Source organism: Cyclopterus lumpus, chromosome 13 (genome assembly GCF_009769545.1).
Source record: "Cyclopterus lumpus isolate fCycLum1 chromosome 13, fCycLum1.pri, whole genome shotgun sequence".
In the NCBI taxonomy this organism is placed as follows: domain Eukaryota; kingdom Metazoa; phylum Chordata; class Actinopteri; order Perciformes; family Cyclopteridae; genus Cyclopterus; species Cyclopterus lumpus.
This window is the reverse complement of record NC_046978.1, coordinates 20,660,289-20,677,788: the sequence shown is the minus strand read 5'-3', so window position 1 is coordinate 20,677,788 and position 17,500 is coordinate 20,660,289. Positions and strand designations below refer to the sequence as shown.

The 17,500-nt window shown below is 46.1% G+C and overlaps 2 protein-coding genes across 8 annotated transcripts in view; both read left to right on the top strand.

Moving 5' to 3' along the window:
• The window catches only part of LOC117741294 (tumor necrosis factor alpha-induced protein 2-like), a 52,783-nt gene extending 44,248 nt beyond the window's left edge, over window positions 1-8,535 (top strand). For 2 of the 5 annotated variants that reach the window (XM_034548243.1, XM_034548241.1), the window contains exons 14-15: window positions 337-458; window positions 6,939-8,535. In XM_034548243.1, coding sequence (XP_034404134.1) covers window positions 337-458; window positions 6,939-7,254 — 438 coding nt within the window. In that variant the 3' untranslated portion in view covers window positions 7,255-8,535. The remainder of the gene's footprint in view (window positions 1-336; window positions 459-6,938) is intronic. The other 3 variants (XM_034548246.1, XM_034548244.1, XM_034548245.1) reach the window with 3 other exon arrangements.
• Window positions 8,536-13,400: 4,865 nt separating this feature from the next.
• LOC117741372 (protein MB21D2) overlaps window positions 13,401-17,500 on the top strand; it is a 5,336-nt gene continuing 1,236 nt past the window's right edge. The window contains exons 1-2 of one of the 3 annotated variants that reach the window (XM_034548384.1): window positions 13,401-13,663; window positions 17,280-17,500. The exon at window positions 17,280-17,500 is cut by the window's right edge and continues 1,236 nt beyond it. In XM_034548384.1, coding sequence (XP_034404275.1) covers window positions 13,423-13,663; window positions 17,280-17,500 — 462 coding nt within the window. In that variant the 5' untranslated portion in view covers window positions 13,401-13,422. Of the gene's footprint in view, window positions 13,664-14,024; window positions 14,501-17,279 lie in introns of those variants that run through there. The other 2 variants (XM_034548386.1, XM_034548385.1) reach the window with 2 other exon arrangements.

Genomic DNA, 17,500 nt, shown 5'->3' with positions numbered 1-17,500 from the left:
GCAATGGTTTCTATTGAACCAGGAAGTGTTGAGACAAACCTCTCCTGGCTGAAGCACATAATGATAATAATAATAATAATAATGATAATGATAGAGGGTGTTACCAAAAGACGAGTGACAAGGACAGTTTAGGGGAACCGTCACAGGTTTTCTGTGGTAAGTCCTGAAGGTTCTAAGATAAGAGAACCACACATATATACATATATATATATATATATATATATATATATATATATATATATATATATATATATATATATATATGTGTGTATATATATATACACATATATATATATATATATATATGTGTATATGTATTTCTCTGCATATCTCCAGGAGTCTCCCTCCAGCTGGCTGGACAGCGCTCTCTCTCTCATCTCTGAGATCATTCAGCTGGAGGACGTTCCTTCAATCCAGATGGAGGTCGGAGTTCTAGTGCGAGAGTTTCCCGACGTCAGGTACCAACCTCTTCTTCTCCTCTTCTTCTTCTCCTCTTCTTCTACCCTTCTCCTCTTCTTCTCCTCTTCTTCTACCCTTCTCCTCTTCTTCTCCTCTTCTTCTCCTCTTGTTCTCCCCTTCTTCTCCTCTTCTTCTCCTCTTCTTCTCCTCTTCTTCTCCTCTTCTTCTCCTCTTCTTCTACCCTTCTCCTTCTTCTTCTCCTTCTTCTTCTTCGGTTTCCGGTTGTGTGAGTGAGCGTGGTGCTGAGTTGGAGTGGAAGTTCACTGCTTTGGGGTTCTTGTCTGGTTTCCATGATCAGGTGAGGTACAGAGCAGGTAGTAGTGTGTTCTTGGGGGTTGTGTGGGGGGGACGGCGTCCTCTGAGACGTCACGCCCGACCCTCCGGCAGGGAGCCCGGGTCGTTCCGCCGGACAGCAGCGTGTCGGTGGAGGAGGTGCTGCTGGCTGTCGGGGAGCAGGTCGGACACGACAACCTTTCCTTCGCCTCGAGGATGAACAAGGCGGTGGTCGTGTTCATGAAGAGCGAGGCTTGTGTCCACCAGCTGGTGGAAAGAGGAGTGTTTATCAGGGACAGCTTTGTGCAGGTGTCTCTCAGCTCCACCACGCGGGTCACCGTCTCCGGTGTTCCGCCGTTCATACCGAACGAGCTGTTAGAGGTTGAACTGCGCAGGTTTGGGAAGTTCGCGAGCGGATTTAAAACGATTAGTTTGGGCTGTAAGGACCCCAAACTGAGGCACGTGCTGTCTCTGAGACGGCAGGCTTTTATGTTCTGGACTCGCCGACTCAGACCCTGGAGGTGTCGTTCCGGGTGAAGCACCTGGACGGGTCGTACATGGTGTATGCGAGCTCGGGGCAGATCAAGTGTTTTGAGTGCGGAGACGTGGGTCACAAGCGCTACTCGTGTCCGCATAAGCAGCAGAAGAGTGCGGAAGCCCTGGCCGCGGACGCGGCGATCGTTGCGGCAGTCGCCGCGGACGCGGCGGGTTCCGCTGGTGCGGCTGCGGCTGCTCTCGCGGCCGGCCCCGCCGTTGATGCGGTGGACCTCGCTGACGTAGCGGGTCCTGTTGTTGGGGTGGACCTCGCTGACGTAGCGGGTCCTGTTGTCGGGGTGGACCTCGCTGACGTAGCGGGTCCTGTTGTCGGGGTGGACCTCGCTGACGTAGCGGGTCCTGTTGTTGGGGTGGACCTCGCTGACGTAGCGGGTCCTGTTGTTGGGGTGGACCTCGCTGACGTAGCGGGTCCTGTTGTTGGGGTGGACCTCGCTGACGTAGCGGGTCCTGTTGTTGGGGTGGACCTCGCTGACGTAGCGGGTCCTGTTGTTGGGGTGGACCTCGCTGACTTAGCGGGTCCTGTTGTTGGGGTGGACCTCGCTGACGTAGCGGGTCCTGTTGTTGGGGTGGACCTCGCTGACGTAGCGGGTCCTGTTGTTGGGGTGGACCTCGCTGACTCAGCGGGTCCTGTTGTTGGGGTGGACCTCGCTGACGTAGCGGGTCCTGTTGTTGGGGTGGACCTTGCTGACGTAGCGGGTCCTGTTGTTGGGGTGGACCTCGCTGACTTAGCGGGTCCTGTAGTTGGGGCTGTAGTTGGTCCAGTTAGTGGTGCATCCGTTGATGATAATAATTATAATAATAATGTGGACAAGAAAGATCAGAGCGTGTCTCCTGTGGTTGAGAACCTCACTGCAGATGGTACCACAGCACCATCACAGGCAGGCTGTGAAGAGGCAGCTCCAGGTTCTGCAGCTGGAGGTCAGAGCAGAGCCTCAGAGGAAGGACAGGGTGGAGGAGCTGTGTCCAACAGCCAGCTGTCCTGTGAGGCTGAGGACATGGAGTACCAGAGCGGTTCAGATTCTGGATCGGGCTCTGAAACAGGCACTAAAGCCGCAGACCTGTATTCGCTAGAAGAGATAGATGCGTTCTTAGATGAAACCTTCAATAAATCTGCCAATGTGGGCGACTACTTCAGCGATATCGAGAAGTTCATCCGGTCTGCCGGGGTGGTGCAGAGACAGGTGGGGCTGGATCTCTTAAGCGAGCGGAAGAGGTTTCGTCTGAAGAAGCACATCACATTACTGAGGAAAGTCACGGTAGGAAGGAGGGGGGCGAGAAAGGTTAAAAAACGCAAAGTAAACAGTTTATGATCATGTGTCACACTGGTTTTTTCCTTCTGTTTCTTTGTATTGTCTTGTTTCCTTTCTATCCTCTCACCTTCCTATGCAGAGCTTTAATTTAGGGTCTCTAAACATAAATGGGGGGAGGGATGGGAAAAAAAGGGCGTTAGTAATGGAAGTTGTTAATCAAAAAAGGTTAGACGTCCTCTTTTTGCAGGAAACTCACACCACTCCAGCAGATGAAGTGGACTGGGGATTATGGTGGGAGGGCTCCTGCACCCTGAGCCACGGCACCAATCCCAGTGCCGGGGTAGCTGTGCTGTTCAGAACAGCGGCTAATGCCGCAGTTCTGTCCGTCACAGAGGTGGTGAAGGGTCGCTTGCTGTTGGTGAGGGCAGAGATAGAGGGCTCGGTCTACTGCTTTGCCAACATATATGCACCTAATCAGGGGCCAGAGAGAGCCCGCTTATTTACGATGCTGCAAAGCGAGCTGCAGAGCTGCCAGCAGGAGCAGCTGATCATCGGAGGGGATTTTAACTGCACTTTAGACTTCGCTATAGATAGGAACAGTGGGGAGCCACACCCACAGTCAGCTCAGAGTCTCCACCATGTCATCACACAGTTGGATCTGTTGGATACATGGAGAGTAAAACACCCACAAAATAGGCAGTAAACTTGGGTTAGGGTCACCAACAACAGGATAAGCGCAGCCAGGCTGGACAGAATCTACATCTCACATAGTCTCAGTTCTAGGATTAAAAACAGCACCATCAGTCCAGTTGGGTTCACCGATCACCACCTCGTCAGTCTAGTTCTGATGACCTCACCAGGTGAAAGGGTTCATTCTTACTGGCATTTCAATGATAAACTGCTGCAGGATAACACTTTTTGTCAGAGTTTTAGGGTTCTGTGGCAGCAGTGGAGAACTGAAAAAGTTTGTTTCAATTCTCTGAAGCAATGGTGGGATGTCGGGAAAGCACAAATCCGTGTGTTCTGCCAGCAGTACGCCGCAAACACCACCACGAGAATTAAGTCTGCTGTCAAAGACCTGGAAGCCAACATAAAGAGCATTGAGGAAGGCTTCCAGAGAGACCCGGATCCCGGTGCAGGTCGACTGCTGAAGGAGAGGAGGTCGGAGTTGAGCTCCTTCCTGCATGAGAGGGTGAAGGGAGCCCTAGTTAGGTCCCGTTTTCTCCAACTGAAGGACATGGATGCCCCAACTTCGTTTTTTTTTCAATCTGGAGAAATCGACGGCGCAAAGGAAGCGAATGGCCTGCCTGAAGCTCCCAGGAGGCAGGGTAACCACTGACCAAGGAGAGATGAGAACCCATGCTGTGGATTTCTACGCTTCTCTGTTTGGGGAAGAGCAATGCTGTGAGGAGAGCCGTAAGGAGCTCCTGGAGGGTCTTCCACAGCTCAGTCCTTCAGAGAGGACGGCGCTGGATGGAGAGCTGACCCTGGAGGAGCTGACGGCTGCAGTGAAGCAGATGTCTTCAGGAAAGACTCCGGGAATTGACGGCCTCTCCACAGACTTCTTTAAACAATTCTGGGACAGCGTTGGTTCTGACTTACATTGTGTGTTGGTGGAATGTTTTCAAACAGGATCACTACCTGTTTCCTGCCAGCGGGCGGTCCTCTCCTTGCTGCCCAAGAAGGGCGACTTGGCTCTTCTTAAGAACTGGAGACCAGTGGCCCTGCTTTGTACAGACTATAAGGTGCTTTCCAGAGCCTTGTCCAACAGACTAAGAGACTACCTGGAAGTAGTTGTAGACAGTGACCAAACATACTGTATCCCAGAGAGAACAGTCATGGACAATATTTTTCTAATGCGTGATGTGCTTGATGTGTGTAAATCCCATGATGTAGATGTTGGCATTGTTTCACTGGATCAAGAGAAGGCTTTTGACAGGGTTAACCACACTTACCTGTTCTCTGCACTTAGGGCTTTTGGGCTTGGTGAGGGGTTTGTGGCTTGGGTGGGTTTGTTGTATAAGGGTGCTGAATGTATGGTGAAGATGGGAGCTGGGCTGAGTCGACCGATCCCTGTACGGCGGGGGATAAGGCAGGGTTGTCCTATCTCAGGGCAGCTGTACAGCCTTGCTTTTGAGCCACTGTTGTGCAGGTTGAGAAGTCGACTCGCTGGGATTTCACTGGCTGGGTCTTCCAGTCTTTGTCGTCCCCTCGCTGTGTCTGCGTATGCTGATGATGTAAACATCTTCATCAGGGACCAGGGAGATGTTCACTGTCTGAGGGATACTCTGTCTCTTTATGAGAAGGCTTCATCTGCACGGGTGAACTGGGAAAAATCTGAAGCTTTGTTGGTGGGACAGTGGAGACAGCAGATTGTGCCTCACCTGCCTGCAGGGCTCCAGTGGGGGAAAGAGGGACTAAAGGTGTTGGGTGTGTTTTTAGGCTCTGAGGAGTATCAGAAAAGGATCTGGGTGGGAGTGAAGGAGAAGGTGTGTGCTCGGTTCTCTAGGTGGAGATGGTTACTGCCCCAGCTGTCATATAGGGGAAGGGTTCTGGTTGCTAATAATTTGGTTGCCTCGACTCTTTGGCACAGGCTCATTGCGCTGAACCCACCAAGTGGCCTCATGACAGAGATACAGAAGTCTGTCGTGGACTTCTTCTGGTCTGGCCGGCACTGGGTTCGTGCGGCAGCTCTCTATCTGCCGGTGACAGAGGGGGGGCAGGGTCTCATCGATATCCAGTCTAAGATTGCCTCTTTCAGACTTCGGACTACACAGAGGCTGCTCTATGGCTGTGGCCCCAGCTGGATAGATGCTGCTCGACTGCTACTGAGAAGAGCCGGGCGGTTGGGGTATGACAAACAGCTTTTTCTCTTACAGCCTGAAGTAGTGGACCTGTCCGGTCTAACGCCGTTTTACAGCTCTGTTCTGCAGGCCTGGCATGTTCTTAACATCTCACGTGAAGCGGATGAGACTCCGGGCGTGTGGCTGCTGGAGGAACCTTTGTTCTTCAACAGTTTCATAAGCACTCAAACACTGCAGTCTGCCAGTATGCGAACGCGGCTGAGAGAAGCCGGTTGCACTAAGATGGGACACTTGGTGAAGATGTCATCAACAGCCTCAGGCATGGCCACCTTCAGGCAGAACGCTAACATCACGTCTGTCAGGCTGACTGACAGGATGGTGGAGGAGGTCTGTGCCGCACTGCCGCGGCGCCTAAGAGCTGCTGCAGGAAGTCGTGCTTTGTCTGACCGGTGGGATGAAGGGATGGAGTACACCCCCCCCACCCTGCTCATTGCCCCAGCTGTGGGGGACTGGCAGGAGGGGGAGAATATGACATTAGCAACCCCTCGTCTGGGCTTCAGGCGGTAGGGAAGAAAGCCATCTATGAAGTGTGTGTTAAGGTTGTGAACTTGCTCTCTGGCGGGGTTGAGGGAGTCGAGGTGGATCGAGTGCCTTGGCCCAGCTTCATCCCCAAAAGGCAGCTGGAGGTGCTTGTACAAACTTCCTATTGAGAAGCGGACGGCAGACCTCCAGTGGAGGGTAGTGCACGGGGCCATAGCCACGAATAGATACCGGGCACACCTGGATCCACACATTGGGGAGGAGTGTTATTTCTGCTGTGAGGCGGAAACCCTGGAACACCTGTTTGTTCAGTGTCCTCGGCTCTCAGGCCTTTTTGAGCTTTTGAAGGGATGGTTTCAGGGTCTTAGAGAGGACTTTTCTTTCACTTTGTTTATTTTTGGGCCGAAATATTGCACAAATAAGAAGGCTGTCCACACACTGGTGAACTTTGTGTCTGGTTCTGCCAAGTTGGCCATCTGGTTGACACGGAAGAATCGAGCAAGGGGAGCCGGCAGTGAGGATCCGGTGAGGGTTCTGAAGGGACTGCTGAAAGCCCGACTCGGGGTGGAACACGCCTACTACCAGGCTGTGGACAATGTACAGGCCTTCAGGGACAAATGGACTACTGGGAGCATGCTATGCTCAGTGGGTACTGGTGTTTTTGCTGTTCTTGCGATAGACTCTTTAAACCTCAAACCTCCTTTTTCTCCTCTTTTTCTCCTCTTCTTCTCCTCTTCTTCTCCCCTTCTTCTCCTCTTTTTCTCCTCTTCTCCCATTCTTCTCCTTCTTGATCTTTTTCTATATTTAAATATATAATATAAGAAAATATAATGTTATATATTTAATATTTATTATTGTATAATCTATGTAATATATAAAATATAGTTTTATATATTTATTATATATGTACAACACACAACTCATTTATTCATGTGACAGTTTCTGTTTTTATTTATTTAACAAGCTTTTTTAGCTTTTTTTAAATTTTATTTTTTAGCTTTTTTCGTCCCACATTTAATTCCCGCGGTCCCTGAACTCGTCGTCTCAACACTTGCAGGAAGAAGCACGTGTCGGCCATTTTGAACATCCGGGGGACGACGCGGCAGTCGCAGCGCCAGGAGATCCTCAACATCGTCAAAGACATCGAGAGCGACGGCGCCGGCTCGGCCCGGCTGACCCGGGACCGCCTCCTCTTCTCCGAGGTGCCGGTCACCTCCGAGGTGCACTGCCTGAACCTGGGCCTGAGCCGCCTGGCCCTCAGCGCCTCTTCCTGCTTCTCCACGCTGAGGCCGGGAGGCCCGTCCAGGAGGACCAAGACCACGTCCTCTGAGGCCAGGAGGCCCGTCCAGGAGGACCAAGACCACGTCCTCTGAGGCCAGGAGGCCCGTCCAGGAGGACCAAGACCACGTCCTCTGAGGCCAGGAGGACCAAGACCACGTCCTCTGAGGCCAGGAGGCCCGTCCAGGAGGACCAAGACCACGTCCTCTGAGGCCATGTGGCCCGTCCAGGAGGACCAAGACCATGTCCTCTGAGGCCAGGAGGGCCAAGACCACTGAGGCCGCTTATTGATCGTGGTTATGATCTTAGAGGCGTCAAACACTTACAATCTGTTGTTGAAACACGAATTATTGATTTGAAATCTGAAAATTTTTTAAGAAATTTAAAATGCACTTTTTCTACGGAAGCTCTGGGGGGCGAGTGAGAAAGAACCAGTCTTGTGGTCTCAGTGGTCTTAAAGGGCCAGTGTGCAGGATCTGGTGGCCTCTAGTGGTGGGGCTGCAGACTGAACACAGCTCCTCCAGCCCCTTGTGGCCAGAGTGAGTATTACAGCAGCACAGTGTGTCCTTTAAATCCTGTGGAGGAAGAGGCAGCATGTCCTTCTTCTTTTTGTCCTCTCGGGGCTTCCGTACTTTTCCTTTATGTTTGGATGAAAAATCATTTCTGTAGATTGAAACTGAAGACCTGAACCAGACCTTTAGGGCTTCAGGACTGAGATTCAGGATTTGTTTCTGTGTTTATAATAAAATAAGTTTAGAATCACAAGAAAAATCAGAAAAAGGACGTTTTACAGTTTTATTGCTGCACATGATTAAGTTTTAATCAAAGGTACTACGATGATCTGAGAGACGTGAGGTTTATTATATATGTGGGATAAATATTACTTATTACTGGAGGTAAAATAATAAGACTTTTACTGCATAATATTCAAGGAAACGTCGTATTTTAATGGTTTATTCTGCCACTTTAACACATTTAATGTTTTTTATGTTTGAACTCATGAACAACAAATAACATGATATTTAATCATTTTCTTAAAAACATCCACCAGCTTTTGTTTTATTGATGTGCTGAAGCAGTTAAGAGCACTGGTGCGTTCAAGGAGGCTCTGACGTTTGAGCTCTCAATCAGCATCAAAAACTAAGTAAAACAGTTCACGGGAACATTTCACATTTCCTTTTCAGTTGCATGAAAGCAACATTAAGAAGCTTCCTGTCAGATATTTCAGAATAAAAGACTGTAGTTACTTGTGCTGACCACGGGGGGCAGCGTTCACACTTGTTTTTTTATTTTCCATCAGACACTCTGTTTTATTCTTTTGTGGATGTTTGAAATGAATCTTTAAAGAATCATCTTTGATTAAAATAAACCGATCAGATCACCGACTGCTTTTATTTCAGCCGTCAATCCATCGTTTGTTTCTTAAGTCTGATTTTATAATAATATATATATATATATATATATATATATATATATATATATATATATCCATCCATCCATTCATTTTCAATACCGCTTATCCTCATTAGGGTCGCGGGGCGCTGGAGCCTATCCCAGCTGACATAGGGCGAAGGCAGGGGACACCCTGGACAGGCCGCCAGTCCATCGAGGTATATATATATATATATATATATATATATATATATATATATATTCATATATATATATATATATATAAATATTTATATATATATATATATTCATATATGTATTCATATATTATATATATATATATATATTCATATATATTTAGTAGCACTTAAATGTCTCTTACTGATAGCACTTTGTAGTTTAACTTTAATGACTAAATTATACTTTCTTGATTCTTGTTGTTCTGAGTTTGGACTCATGGTTTAATTCACTTATTGTAAGTCGCTTTGGATAAAAGCGTCAGCTAAATGACATGAAATGTACTGTAATATATATAGTTATATATATATATATATTCATATATATATATATAACTATATATGGAGGATATTCACGTAGACCTTCAGTGTAAAGCTGAGCAGCTCTATTTATGCATATTTATATATACACACACATACATATACAGTATATTTGTTTATATATATATATACACATATATATATAGTTATATATATACACATATATATATAGTTATAGATATACACATATATAACTATATATATATATATACATATATATGTATATATATATATATACACACATAAATATAGTTATATACAGAGAGAGAAGAGGAGATAGGTGCTCAGTGTATCCTAAAACATCCCCCAGCAGCCTATAAGCCTATAGCAGCATATCAAGGGGCTGGACCAGGACAAACCTGATTCAGCCCTAACTATAAGCACTATTAAAGAGGAAAGTCTTAAGTCTGTTCTTGAATGAGGTGACTGTGTCTGCCTCCAGGACTGAAAGTGGAAGCTGGTTCCATAAAAGAGGAGCTTGATAACTGAAGGCTCTGGCTCCCATCCTACTTTTTAGGACTCTAGGAACCACAAGTAGCCCCGCATTTAGTGAGCAGCTCTCTAGTGGGGCAATATGGTACTACAAGCTCCTTAAGATATGATGGTGCATCACCAATCAAGGCTTTGTAGGTGAGGAGAAGAATTTTAAATGTGATTCTTGATTTTACAGGGAGCCAGTGCAGAGCAGCTAATACAGGAGTCATGTGATCTCTTTTCTTAGTTTTTGTGAGTACACGAGCTGCAGCATTCTGGATCAACTGGAGGGATTTAAGAGACTTATTAGAGCAGCCTGATAATAAGGAGTTGCAGTAATCTAGTCTGGAAGTAACTAGATGAGTCCTTTATCAGCACTAAGGTCTAACAAGACCAGTACAGAGATGAGTCCTTTATCAGCACTAAGGTCTAACAAGACCAGTACAGAGATGAGTCCTTTATCAGCACTAAGGTCTAACAAGACCAGTACAGAGATGAGTCCTTTATCAGCACTAAGGTCTAACAAGACCAGTACAGAGATGAGTCCTTTATCAGCACTAAGGTCTAACAAGACCAGTACAGAGATGAGTCCTTTATCAGCACTAAGGTCTAACAAGACCAGTACAGAGATGAGTCCTTTATCAGCACTAAGGTCTAACAAGACCAGTACAGAGATGAGTCCTTTATCAGCACTAAGGTCTAACAAGACCAGTACAGAGATGAGTCCTTTATCAGCACTAAGGTCTAATAAGACCAGTACAGAGATGAGTCCTTTATCAGCACTAAGGTCTAACAAGACCAGTACAGAGATGAGTCCTTTATCAGCACTAAGGTCTAACAAGACCAGTACAGAGATGAGTCCTTTATCAGCACTAAGGTCTAACAAGACCAGTACAGAGATGAGTCCTTTATCAACACTAAGGTCTAACAAGACCAGTACAGAGATGAGTCCTTTATCAGCACTAAGGTCTAACAAGACCAGTACAGAGATGAGTCCTTTATCAGCACTAAGGTCTAACAAGACCAGTACAGAGATGAGTCCTTTATCAGCACTAAGGTCTAATAAGACCAGTACAGAGATGAGTCCTTTATCAGCACTAAGGTCTAACAAGACCAGTACAGAGATGAGTCCTTTATCAGCACTAAGGTCTAACAAGACCAGTACAGAGATGAGTCCTTTATCAGCACTAAGGTCTAACAAGACCAGTACAGAGATGAGTCCTTTATCAGCACTAAGGTCTAACAAGACCAGTACAGAGATGAGTCCTTTATCAGCACTAAGGTCTAACAAGACCAGTACAGAGATGAGTCCTTTATCAGCACTAAGGTCTAACAAGACCAGTACAGAGATGAGTCCTTTATCAGCACTAAGGTCTAACCAGACCAGTACAGAGATGAGTCCTTTATCAGCACTACGGTCTAACAAGACCAGTACAGAGATGAGTCCTTTATCAGCACTAAGGTCTAACAAGACCAGTACAGAGATGAGTCCTTTATCAGCACTAAGGTCTAACAAGACCAGTACAGAGATGAGTCCTTTATCAGCACTAAGGTCTAACAAGACCAGTACAGAGATGAGTCCTTTATCAGCACTAAGGTCTAACAAGACCAGTACAGAGATGAGTCCTTTATCAGCACTAAGGTCTAACAAGACCAGTACAGAGATGAGTCCTTTATCAGCACTAAGGTCTAACAAGACCAGTACAGAGATGAGTCCTTTATCAGCACTAAGGTCTAGCAAGACCAGTACAGAGATGAGTCCTTTATCAGCACTAAGGTCTAACAAGACCAGTACAGAGATGAGTCCTTTATCAGCATTAAGGTCTAACAAGACCAGTACAGAGATGAGTCCTTTATCAGCACTAAGGTCTAACAAGACCAGTACAGAGATGAGTCCTTTATCAGCACTAAGGTCTAATAAGACCAGTACAGAGATGAGTCCTTTATCAGCACTAAGGTCTAACAAGACCAGTACAGAGATGAGTCCTTTATCAGCACTAAGGTCTAACAAGACCAGTACAGAGATGAGTCCTTTATCAGCACTAAGGTCTAACAAGACCAGTACAGAGATGAGTCCTTTATCAGCACTAAGGTCTAACAAGACCAGTACAGAGATGAGTCCTTTATCAGCACTAAGGTCTAACAAGACCAGTACAGAGATGAGTCCTTTATCAGCACTAAGGTCTAACAAGACCAGTACAGAGATGAGTCCTTTATCAGCACTAAGGTCTAACCAGACCAGTACAGAGATGAGTCCTTTATCAGCACTACGGTCTAATCAGACCAGTACAGAGATGAGTCCTTTATCAGCACTAAGGTCTAACAAGACCAGTACAGAGATGAGTCCTTTATCAGCACTAAGGTCTAACAAGACCAGTACAGAGATGAGTCCTTTATCAGCACTAAGGTCTAACAAGACCAGTACAGAGATGAGTCCTTTATCAGCACTAAGGTCTAACAAGACCAGTACAGAGATGAGTCCTTTATCAGCACTAAGGTCTAACAAGACCAGTACAGAGATGAGTCCTTTATCAGCACTGAGGTCTAGCAAGACCAGTACAGAGACGAGTCCTTTATCAGCACTGAGGTCTAACAAGACCAGTACAGAGACGAGTCCTTTATCAGCACTAAGGTCTAACAAGACCAGTACGGAGACGAGTCCTTTATCAGCACTAAGGTCTAACAAGACCAGTACGGAGATGAGTCCTTTATCAGCACTAAGGTCTAACAAGACCAGTACAGAGATGAGTCCTTTATCAGCACTAAGGTCTAACAAGACCAGTACAGAGATGAGTCCTTTATCAGCACTAAGGTCTAACAAGACCAGTACAGAGATGAGTCCTTTATCAGCACTAAGGTCTAACAAGACCAGTACAGAGATGAGTCCTTTATCAGCACTAAGGTCTAACAAGACCAGTACAGAGATGAGTCCTTTATCAGCACTAAGGTCTAACAAGACCAGTACAGAGATGAGTCCTTTATCAGCACTGAGGTCTAACAAGACCAGTACAGAGATGAGTCCTTTATCAGCACTGAGGTCTAGCAAGACCAGTACAGAGACGAGTCCTTTATCAGCACTGAGGTCTAACAAGACCAGTAAAGAGATGAGTCCTTTATCAGCACTAAGGTCTAACAAGACCAGTACAGAGACGAGTCCTTTATCAGCACTGAGGTCTAACAAGACCAGTACAGAGACGAGTCCTTTATCAGCACTGAGGTCTAACAAGACCAGTACAGAGATGAGTCCTTTATCAGCACTGAGGTCTAACAAGACCAGTACAGAGACGAGTCCTTTATCAGCACTGAGGTCTAACAAGACCAGTACAGAGACAAGTCCTTTATCAGCACTAAGGTCTAACAAGACCAGTACAGAGATGAGTCCTTTATCAGCACTAAGGTCTAACAAGACCAGTACAGAGATGAGTCCTTTATCAGCACTAAGGTCTAACCAGACCAGTACAGAGATGAGTCCTTTATCTGATGCATTAGGAGGTCATTAGTAATCTTCACTCCTCTTTGGTTCTACAGATATATGTAAGTATATAAGTTATATAACTATATCTATAAAACCAATAATATAATATAATATATGATGTTATATATAAATATATACATTTTTATTTATGTAAATAAATACGTATAGATAATTCATTTATTATATTATTTGTCATATAGATACTTGTATATAGAAAGAGAAACATTTAGATGAGTATTTCTTTATATCTTATTTTGAAGACCGTGTGTAACGGAAGTGCATCAGTGGTTTCCGGTAGTGGTGTTTGGCGTGGTCCGTCTCGGCTGTGTGTGTGCGCGTGCGCGTGCGCGACCACCGGAGGAAAGATGGCGGCCCCTGCTCTCTCCAGCCGGGCTGGCTCCGCGGGCAGCCTCGGGAACAGCCCCACCGCGGCCGGGAGGCTCCTGCACGGCGGCGCCGGGCCCGAGATCGACTTCAGGTCCGCGGCCCGCATGGAGGACCTGAACCGCCTCATCCAGGAGTACAGCAAGCACGACCTGCGGGAGTACGACGACCAGCGGGCTCTGGAGATCCACACGGCCAAGGACTTCATCTTCTCCATGCTGGGTGAGTCGGACCCCCCAGACCCTCAGACCGCCGGACCCTCAGACCTCCGGACATACAGACCTCCAGACCCTCAGACCTCCGGACATACAGACCTCCAGACCCTCAGACCTCCGGACATACAGACCTCCAGACCCTCAGACCTCCGGACCCTCAGACCTCCGGACCCTCACATCCCCAGACCTCCAGACCCTCAGACCTCCGGACCCTCAGACCTCCGGACCCTCACATCCCCAGACCTCCGGACCCTCAGACCTCCGGACCCTCAGACCTCCGGACCCTCACATCCCCAGACCTCCGGACCCTCAGACCTCCGGACCCTCAGACCTCCAGACCCTCAGACCTCCGGACCCTCAGACCTCCGGACCCTCACATCCCCAGACCCTCACATCCCCAGACCTCCGGACCCACAGAACCTCACATCCCAGACCTCCGGACCCACAGACCCTCACATCCCCAGACCCACAGACCTCCAGACCCTCAGACCTCCAGACCTTCACATCCCCAGACCCCCAGATCCTCACATCCCCAGACCCTCAGACCTCCAGACCCTCACACTCGCAGACGCTCAGACCTCCAGACCCACATACCTCCAGACCCCTAGACCCTCAGACACACCCAGTCCGCTTCCTTCATTCAACACAACAACAACAACAACAACAACAAAAGGGTGCGTCGGGTTTCCGGTTGAGCGCGCGCCTTTCAGCGGCTCTGGTGCAGATGTGATCCGGGATGTCAGAGTCTGTCCCCGGTGGTCTACCTGCAGTGGTGCGTTCAGGGTCTCCTTCCTTCCTCTGTAAAAACAACAAGTACTGTGATTCATTATGTGCATGAACATAGGTGAGATATTTATTTATATTCTGTATAGTTTTTAATTTAATGACATCTTCTTCTAATAGTATTATTAGCTATTATTACTATTGTTAACATTATTGATATTATTATTATTATTATTATTATATAAATATGTATTATAAATGTATGAACAAAATAATATGTAATCAAACTTTCTGCAATAAAGTAGTGTAACTAAGTAAATTCTTTAGGTACATTATACTTCTACATCTCAGAAGTACATATTGTACTTTTACTCCATTTATCTGACAGCTTTAGTGACACATTCAGATTATGTATAACTAATAAATAAGTATTAGAAATTAGAAATTAGTTTAATACCCTGTAAACTTTATGGAAAATACCTTTATTAATCCTGGAAGAAGACACGGCCTTGAACGGCCATTCTCTCTCCTGACCACCAGGGGGCGACTCCTCTGGTTGTATAGAAGTCTATGCTTCATGTGTTAAAGCTGCATTCTCTCTCCTGACCACCAGGGGGCGACTCCTCTGGTTGTATAGAAGTCTATGCTTCATGTGTTAAAGCTGCATTCTCTCTGCTGACCACCAGGGGGCGACTCCTCTGGTTGTATAGAAGTCTATTCTTCATGTGTTAAAGCTGCATTCTCTCTCCTGACCACCAGGGGGCGACTCCTCTGGTTGTATAGAAGTCTACTCTTCATGTGTTAAAGCTGCATTCTCTCTCCTGACCACCAGGGGGCGACTCCTCTGGTTGTATAGAAGTCTACTCTTCATGTGTTAAAGCTGCATTCTCTCTCCTGACCACCAGGGGGCGACTCCTCTGGTTGTATAGAAGTCTATGCTTCATGTGTTAAAGCTGCATTCTCTCTCCTGACCACCAGGGGGCGACTCCTCTGGTTGTATAGAAGTCTATGCTTCATGTGTTAAAGCTGCATTCTCTCTGCTGACCACCAGGGGGCGACCCCTCTGGTTGTATAGAAGTCTATGCTTCACGTGTTAAAGCTGCATTCTCTCTCCTGACCACCAGGGGGCGACTCCTCTGGTTGTATAGAAGTCTATGCTTCACGTGTTAAAGCTGCATTCTCTCTCCTGACCACCAGGGGGCGACTCCTCTGGTTGTATAGAAGTCTATGCTTCACGTGTTAAAGCTGCATTCTCTCTACTGACCACCAGGGGGCGACTCCTCTGGTTGTATAGAAGTCTATGCTTCACGTGTTAAAGCTGCATTCTCTCTCCTGACCACCAGGGGGTGACTCCTCTGGTTGTATAGAAGTCTACTCTTCATGTGTTAAAGCTGCATTCTCTCTCCTGACCACCAGTGGTTAGTATATAGTGTACTAGTATATAGTATATTGTAATAGTATATAGTATAGTGTACTAGTATATAGTATAGTGTACTAGTATATAGTGTACTAGTATATAGTATATTGTAATAGTATATAGTATAGTGTACTAGTATATAGTATAGTGTACTAGTATATAGTGTACTAGTATATAGTATAGTGTACTAGTATATAGTATAGTGTACTAGTATATAGTGTACTAGTATATAGTATAGTGTACTAGTATATAGTATAGTGTACTAGAATAGTGTACTAGTATATAGTGTACTAGTATATAGTAGAGTGTACTAGTATATAGTAGAGTGTACTAGTATATAGAATAGTGTACTAGTACATAGTATAGTGTACTAGTATATAGTAGAGTGTACTAGTATATAGTAGAGTGTACTAGTATATAGTAGAGTATACTAGTATATAGTAGAGTGTACTAGTATATAGAATAGTGTACTAGTATATAGTATAGTGTACTAGTATATAGTATAGTGTACTAGTATATAGTAGAGTGTACTAGAATAGTGTACTAGTATATAGTGTACTAGTATATAGTAGAGTGTACTAGTATATAGTAGAGTGTACTAGTATATAGAATAGTGTACTAGTACATAGTATAGTGTACTAGTATATAGTAGAGTGTACTAGTATATAGTAGAGTGTACTAGTATATAGTAGAGTGTACTAGTATATAGTAGAGTATACTAGTATATAGTAGAGTGTACTAGTATATAGTAGAGTATACTAGTATATAGTAGAGTGTACTAGTATATAGTAGAGTATACTAGTATATAGTAGAGTGTACTAGTATATAGTAGAGTATACTAGTATATAGTAGAGTGTACTAGTATATAGTAGAGTGTACTAGTATATAGTAGAGTATACTAGTATATAGTAGAGTATACTAGTATATAGTAGAGTGTACTAGTATATAGTAGAGTATACTAGTATATAGTATAGTGTACTAGTATATAGTATAGTGTACTAGTATATAGTAGAGTGTACTAGTATTCTCTATTTTATTTCTTGTTCAGCTTCTTGCTTTTGAGACAACTTTTTAAAAAATAAATGAGATTTGTAGAGAAATCTAATTCATTCCGGTTCCTCTAACGGGTCAGAACTCGGTTCCACTAACGGGTCAGAACTCGGTTCCTCTAACGGGTCAGAACTCGGTTCCACTAACGGGTCAGAACTCGGTTCCTCTAACGGGTCAGAACTCGGTTCCTCTAACGGGTCAGAACTCGGTTCCTCTAACGGGCCAGAACTCGGTTCCACTAACGGGTCAGAACTCGGTTCCTCTAACGGGCCAGAACTCTGGCTAATACGTCTACTGGCGTCGAAACAGGAAGTCGTGGTGAACTCCTGCTCAACGCCTCCTGCTGGGCGGCGTGTTGCTAGCGGCTCGGTCGGTCACGCTCTCTGGTTGTGTTGCACTTCCCTAACTGGTCCGGTCTTTCTCCGTCTCTCAGGAATGGTCCAGAAGTTGGACCAGAAGCTCCCGGTGGCCAACGAGTACCTCCTCCTGTCGGGGGGCGTTCGGGAGGGGGTGGTGGACATGGACCTGGACGAGCTGAGCGTCTACGCCCGCGGCACGGACTACGACATGGACTTCACTCTGCTGGTCCCGGCGCTCAAACTCCACGACCGAAACCAGCCGGTGACCCTGGACATGAGGCACTCGGCCCTGGGC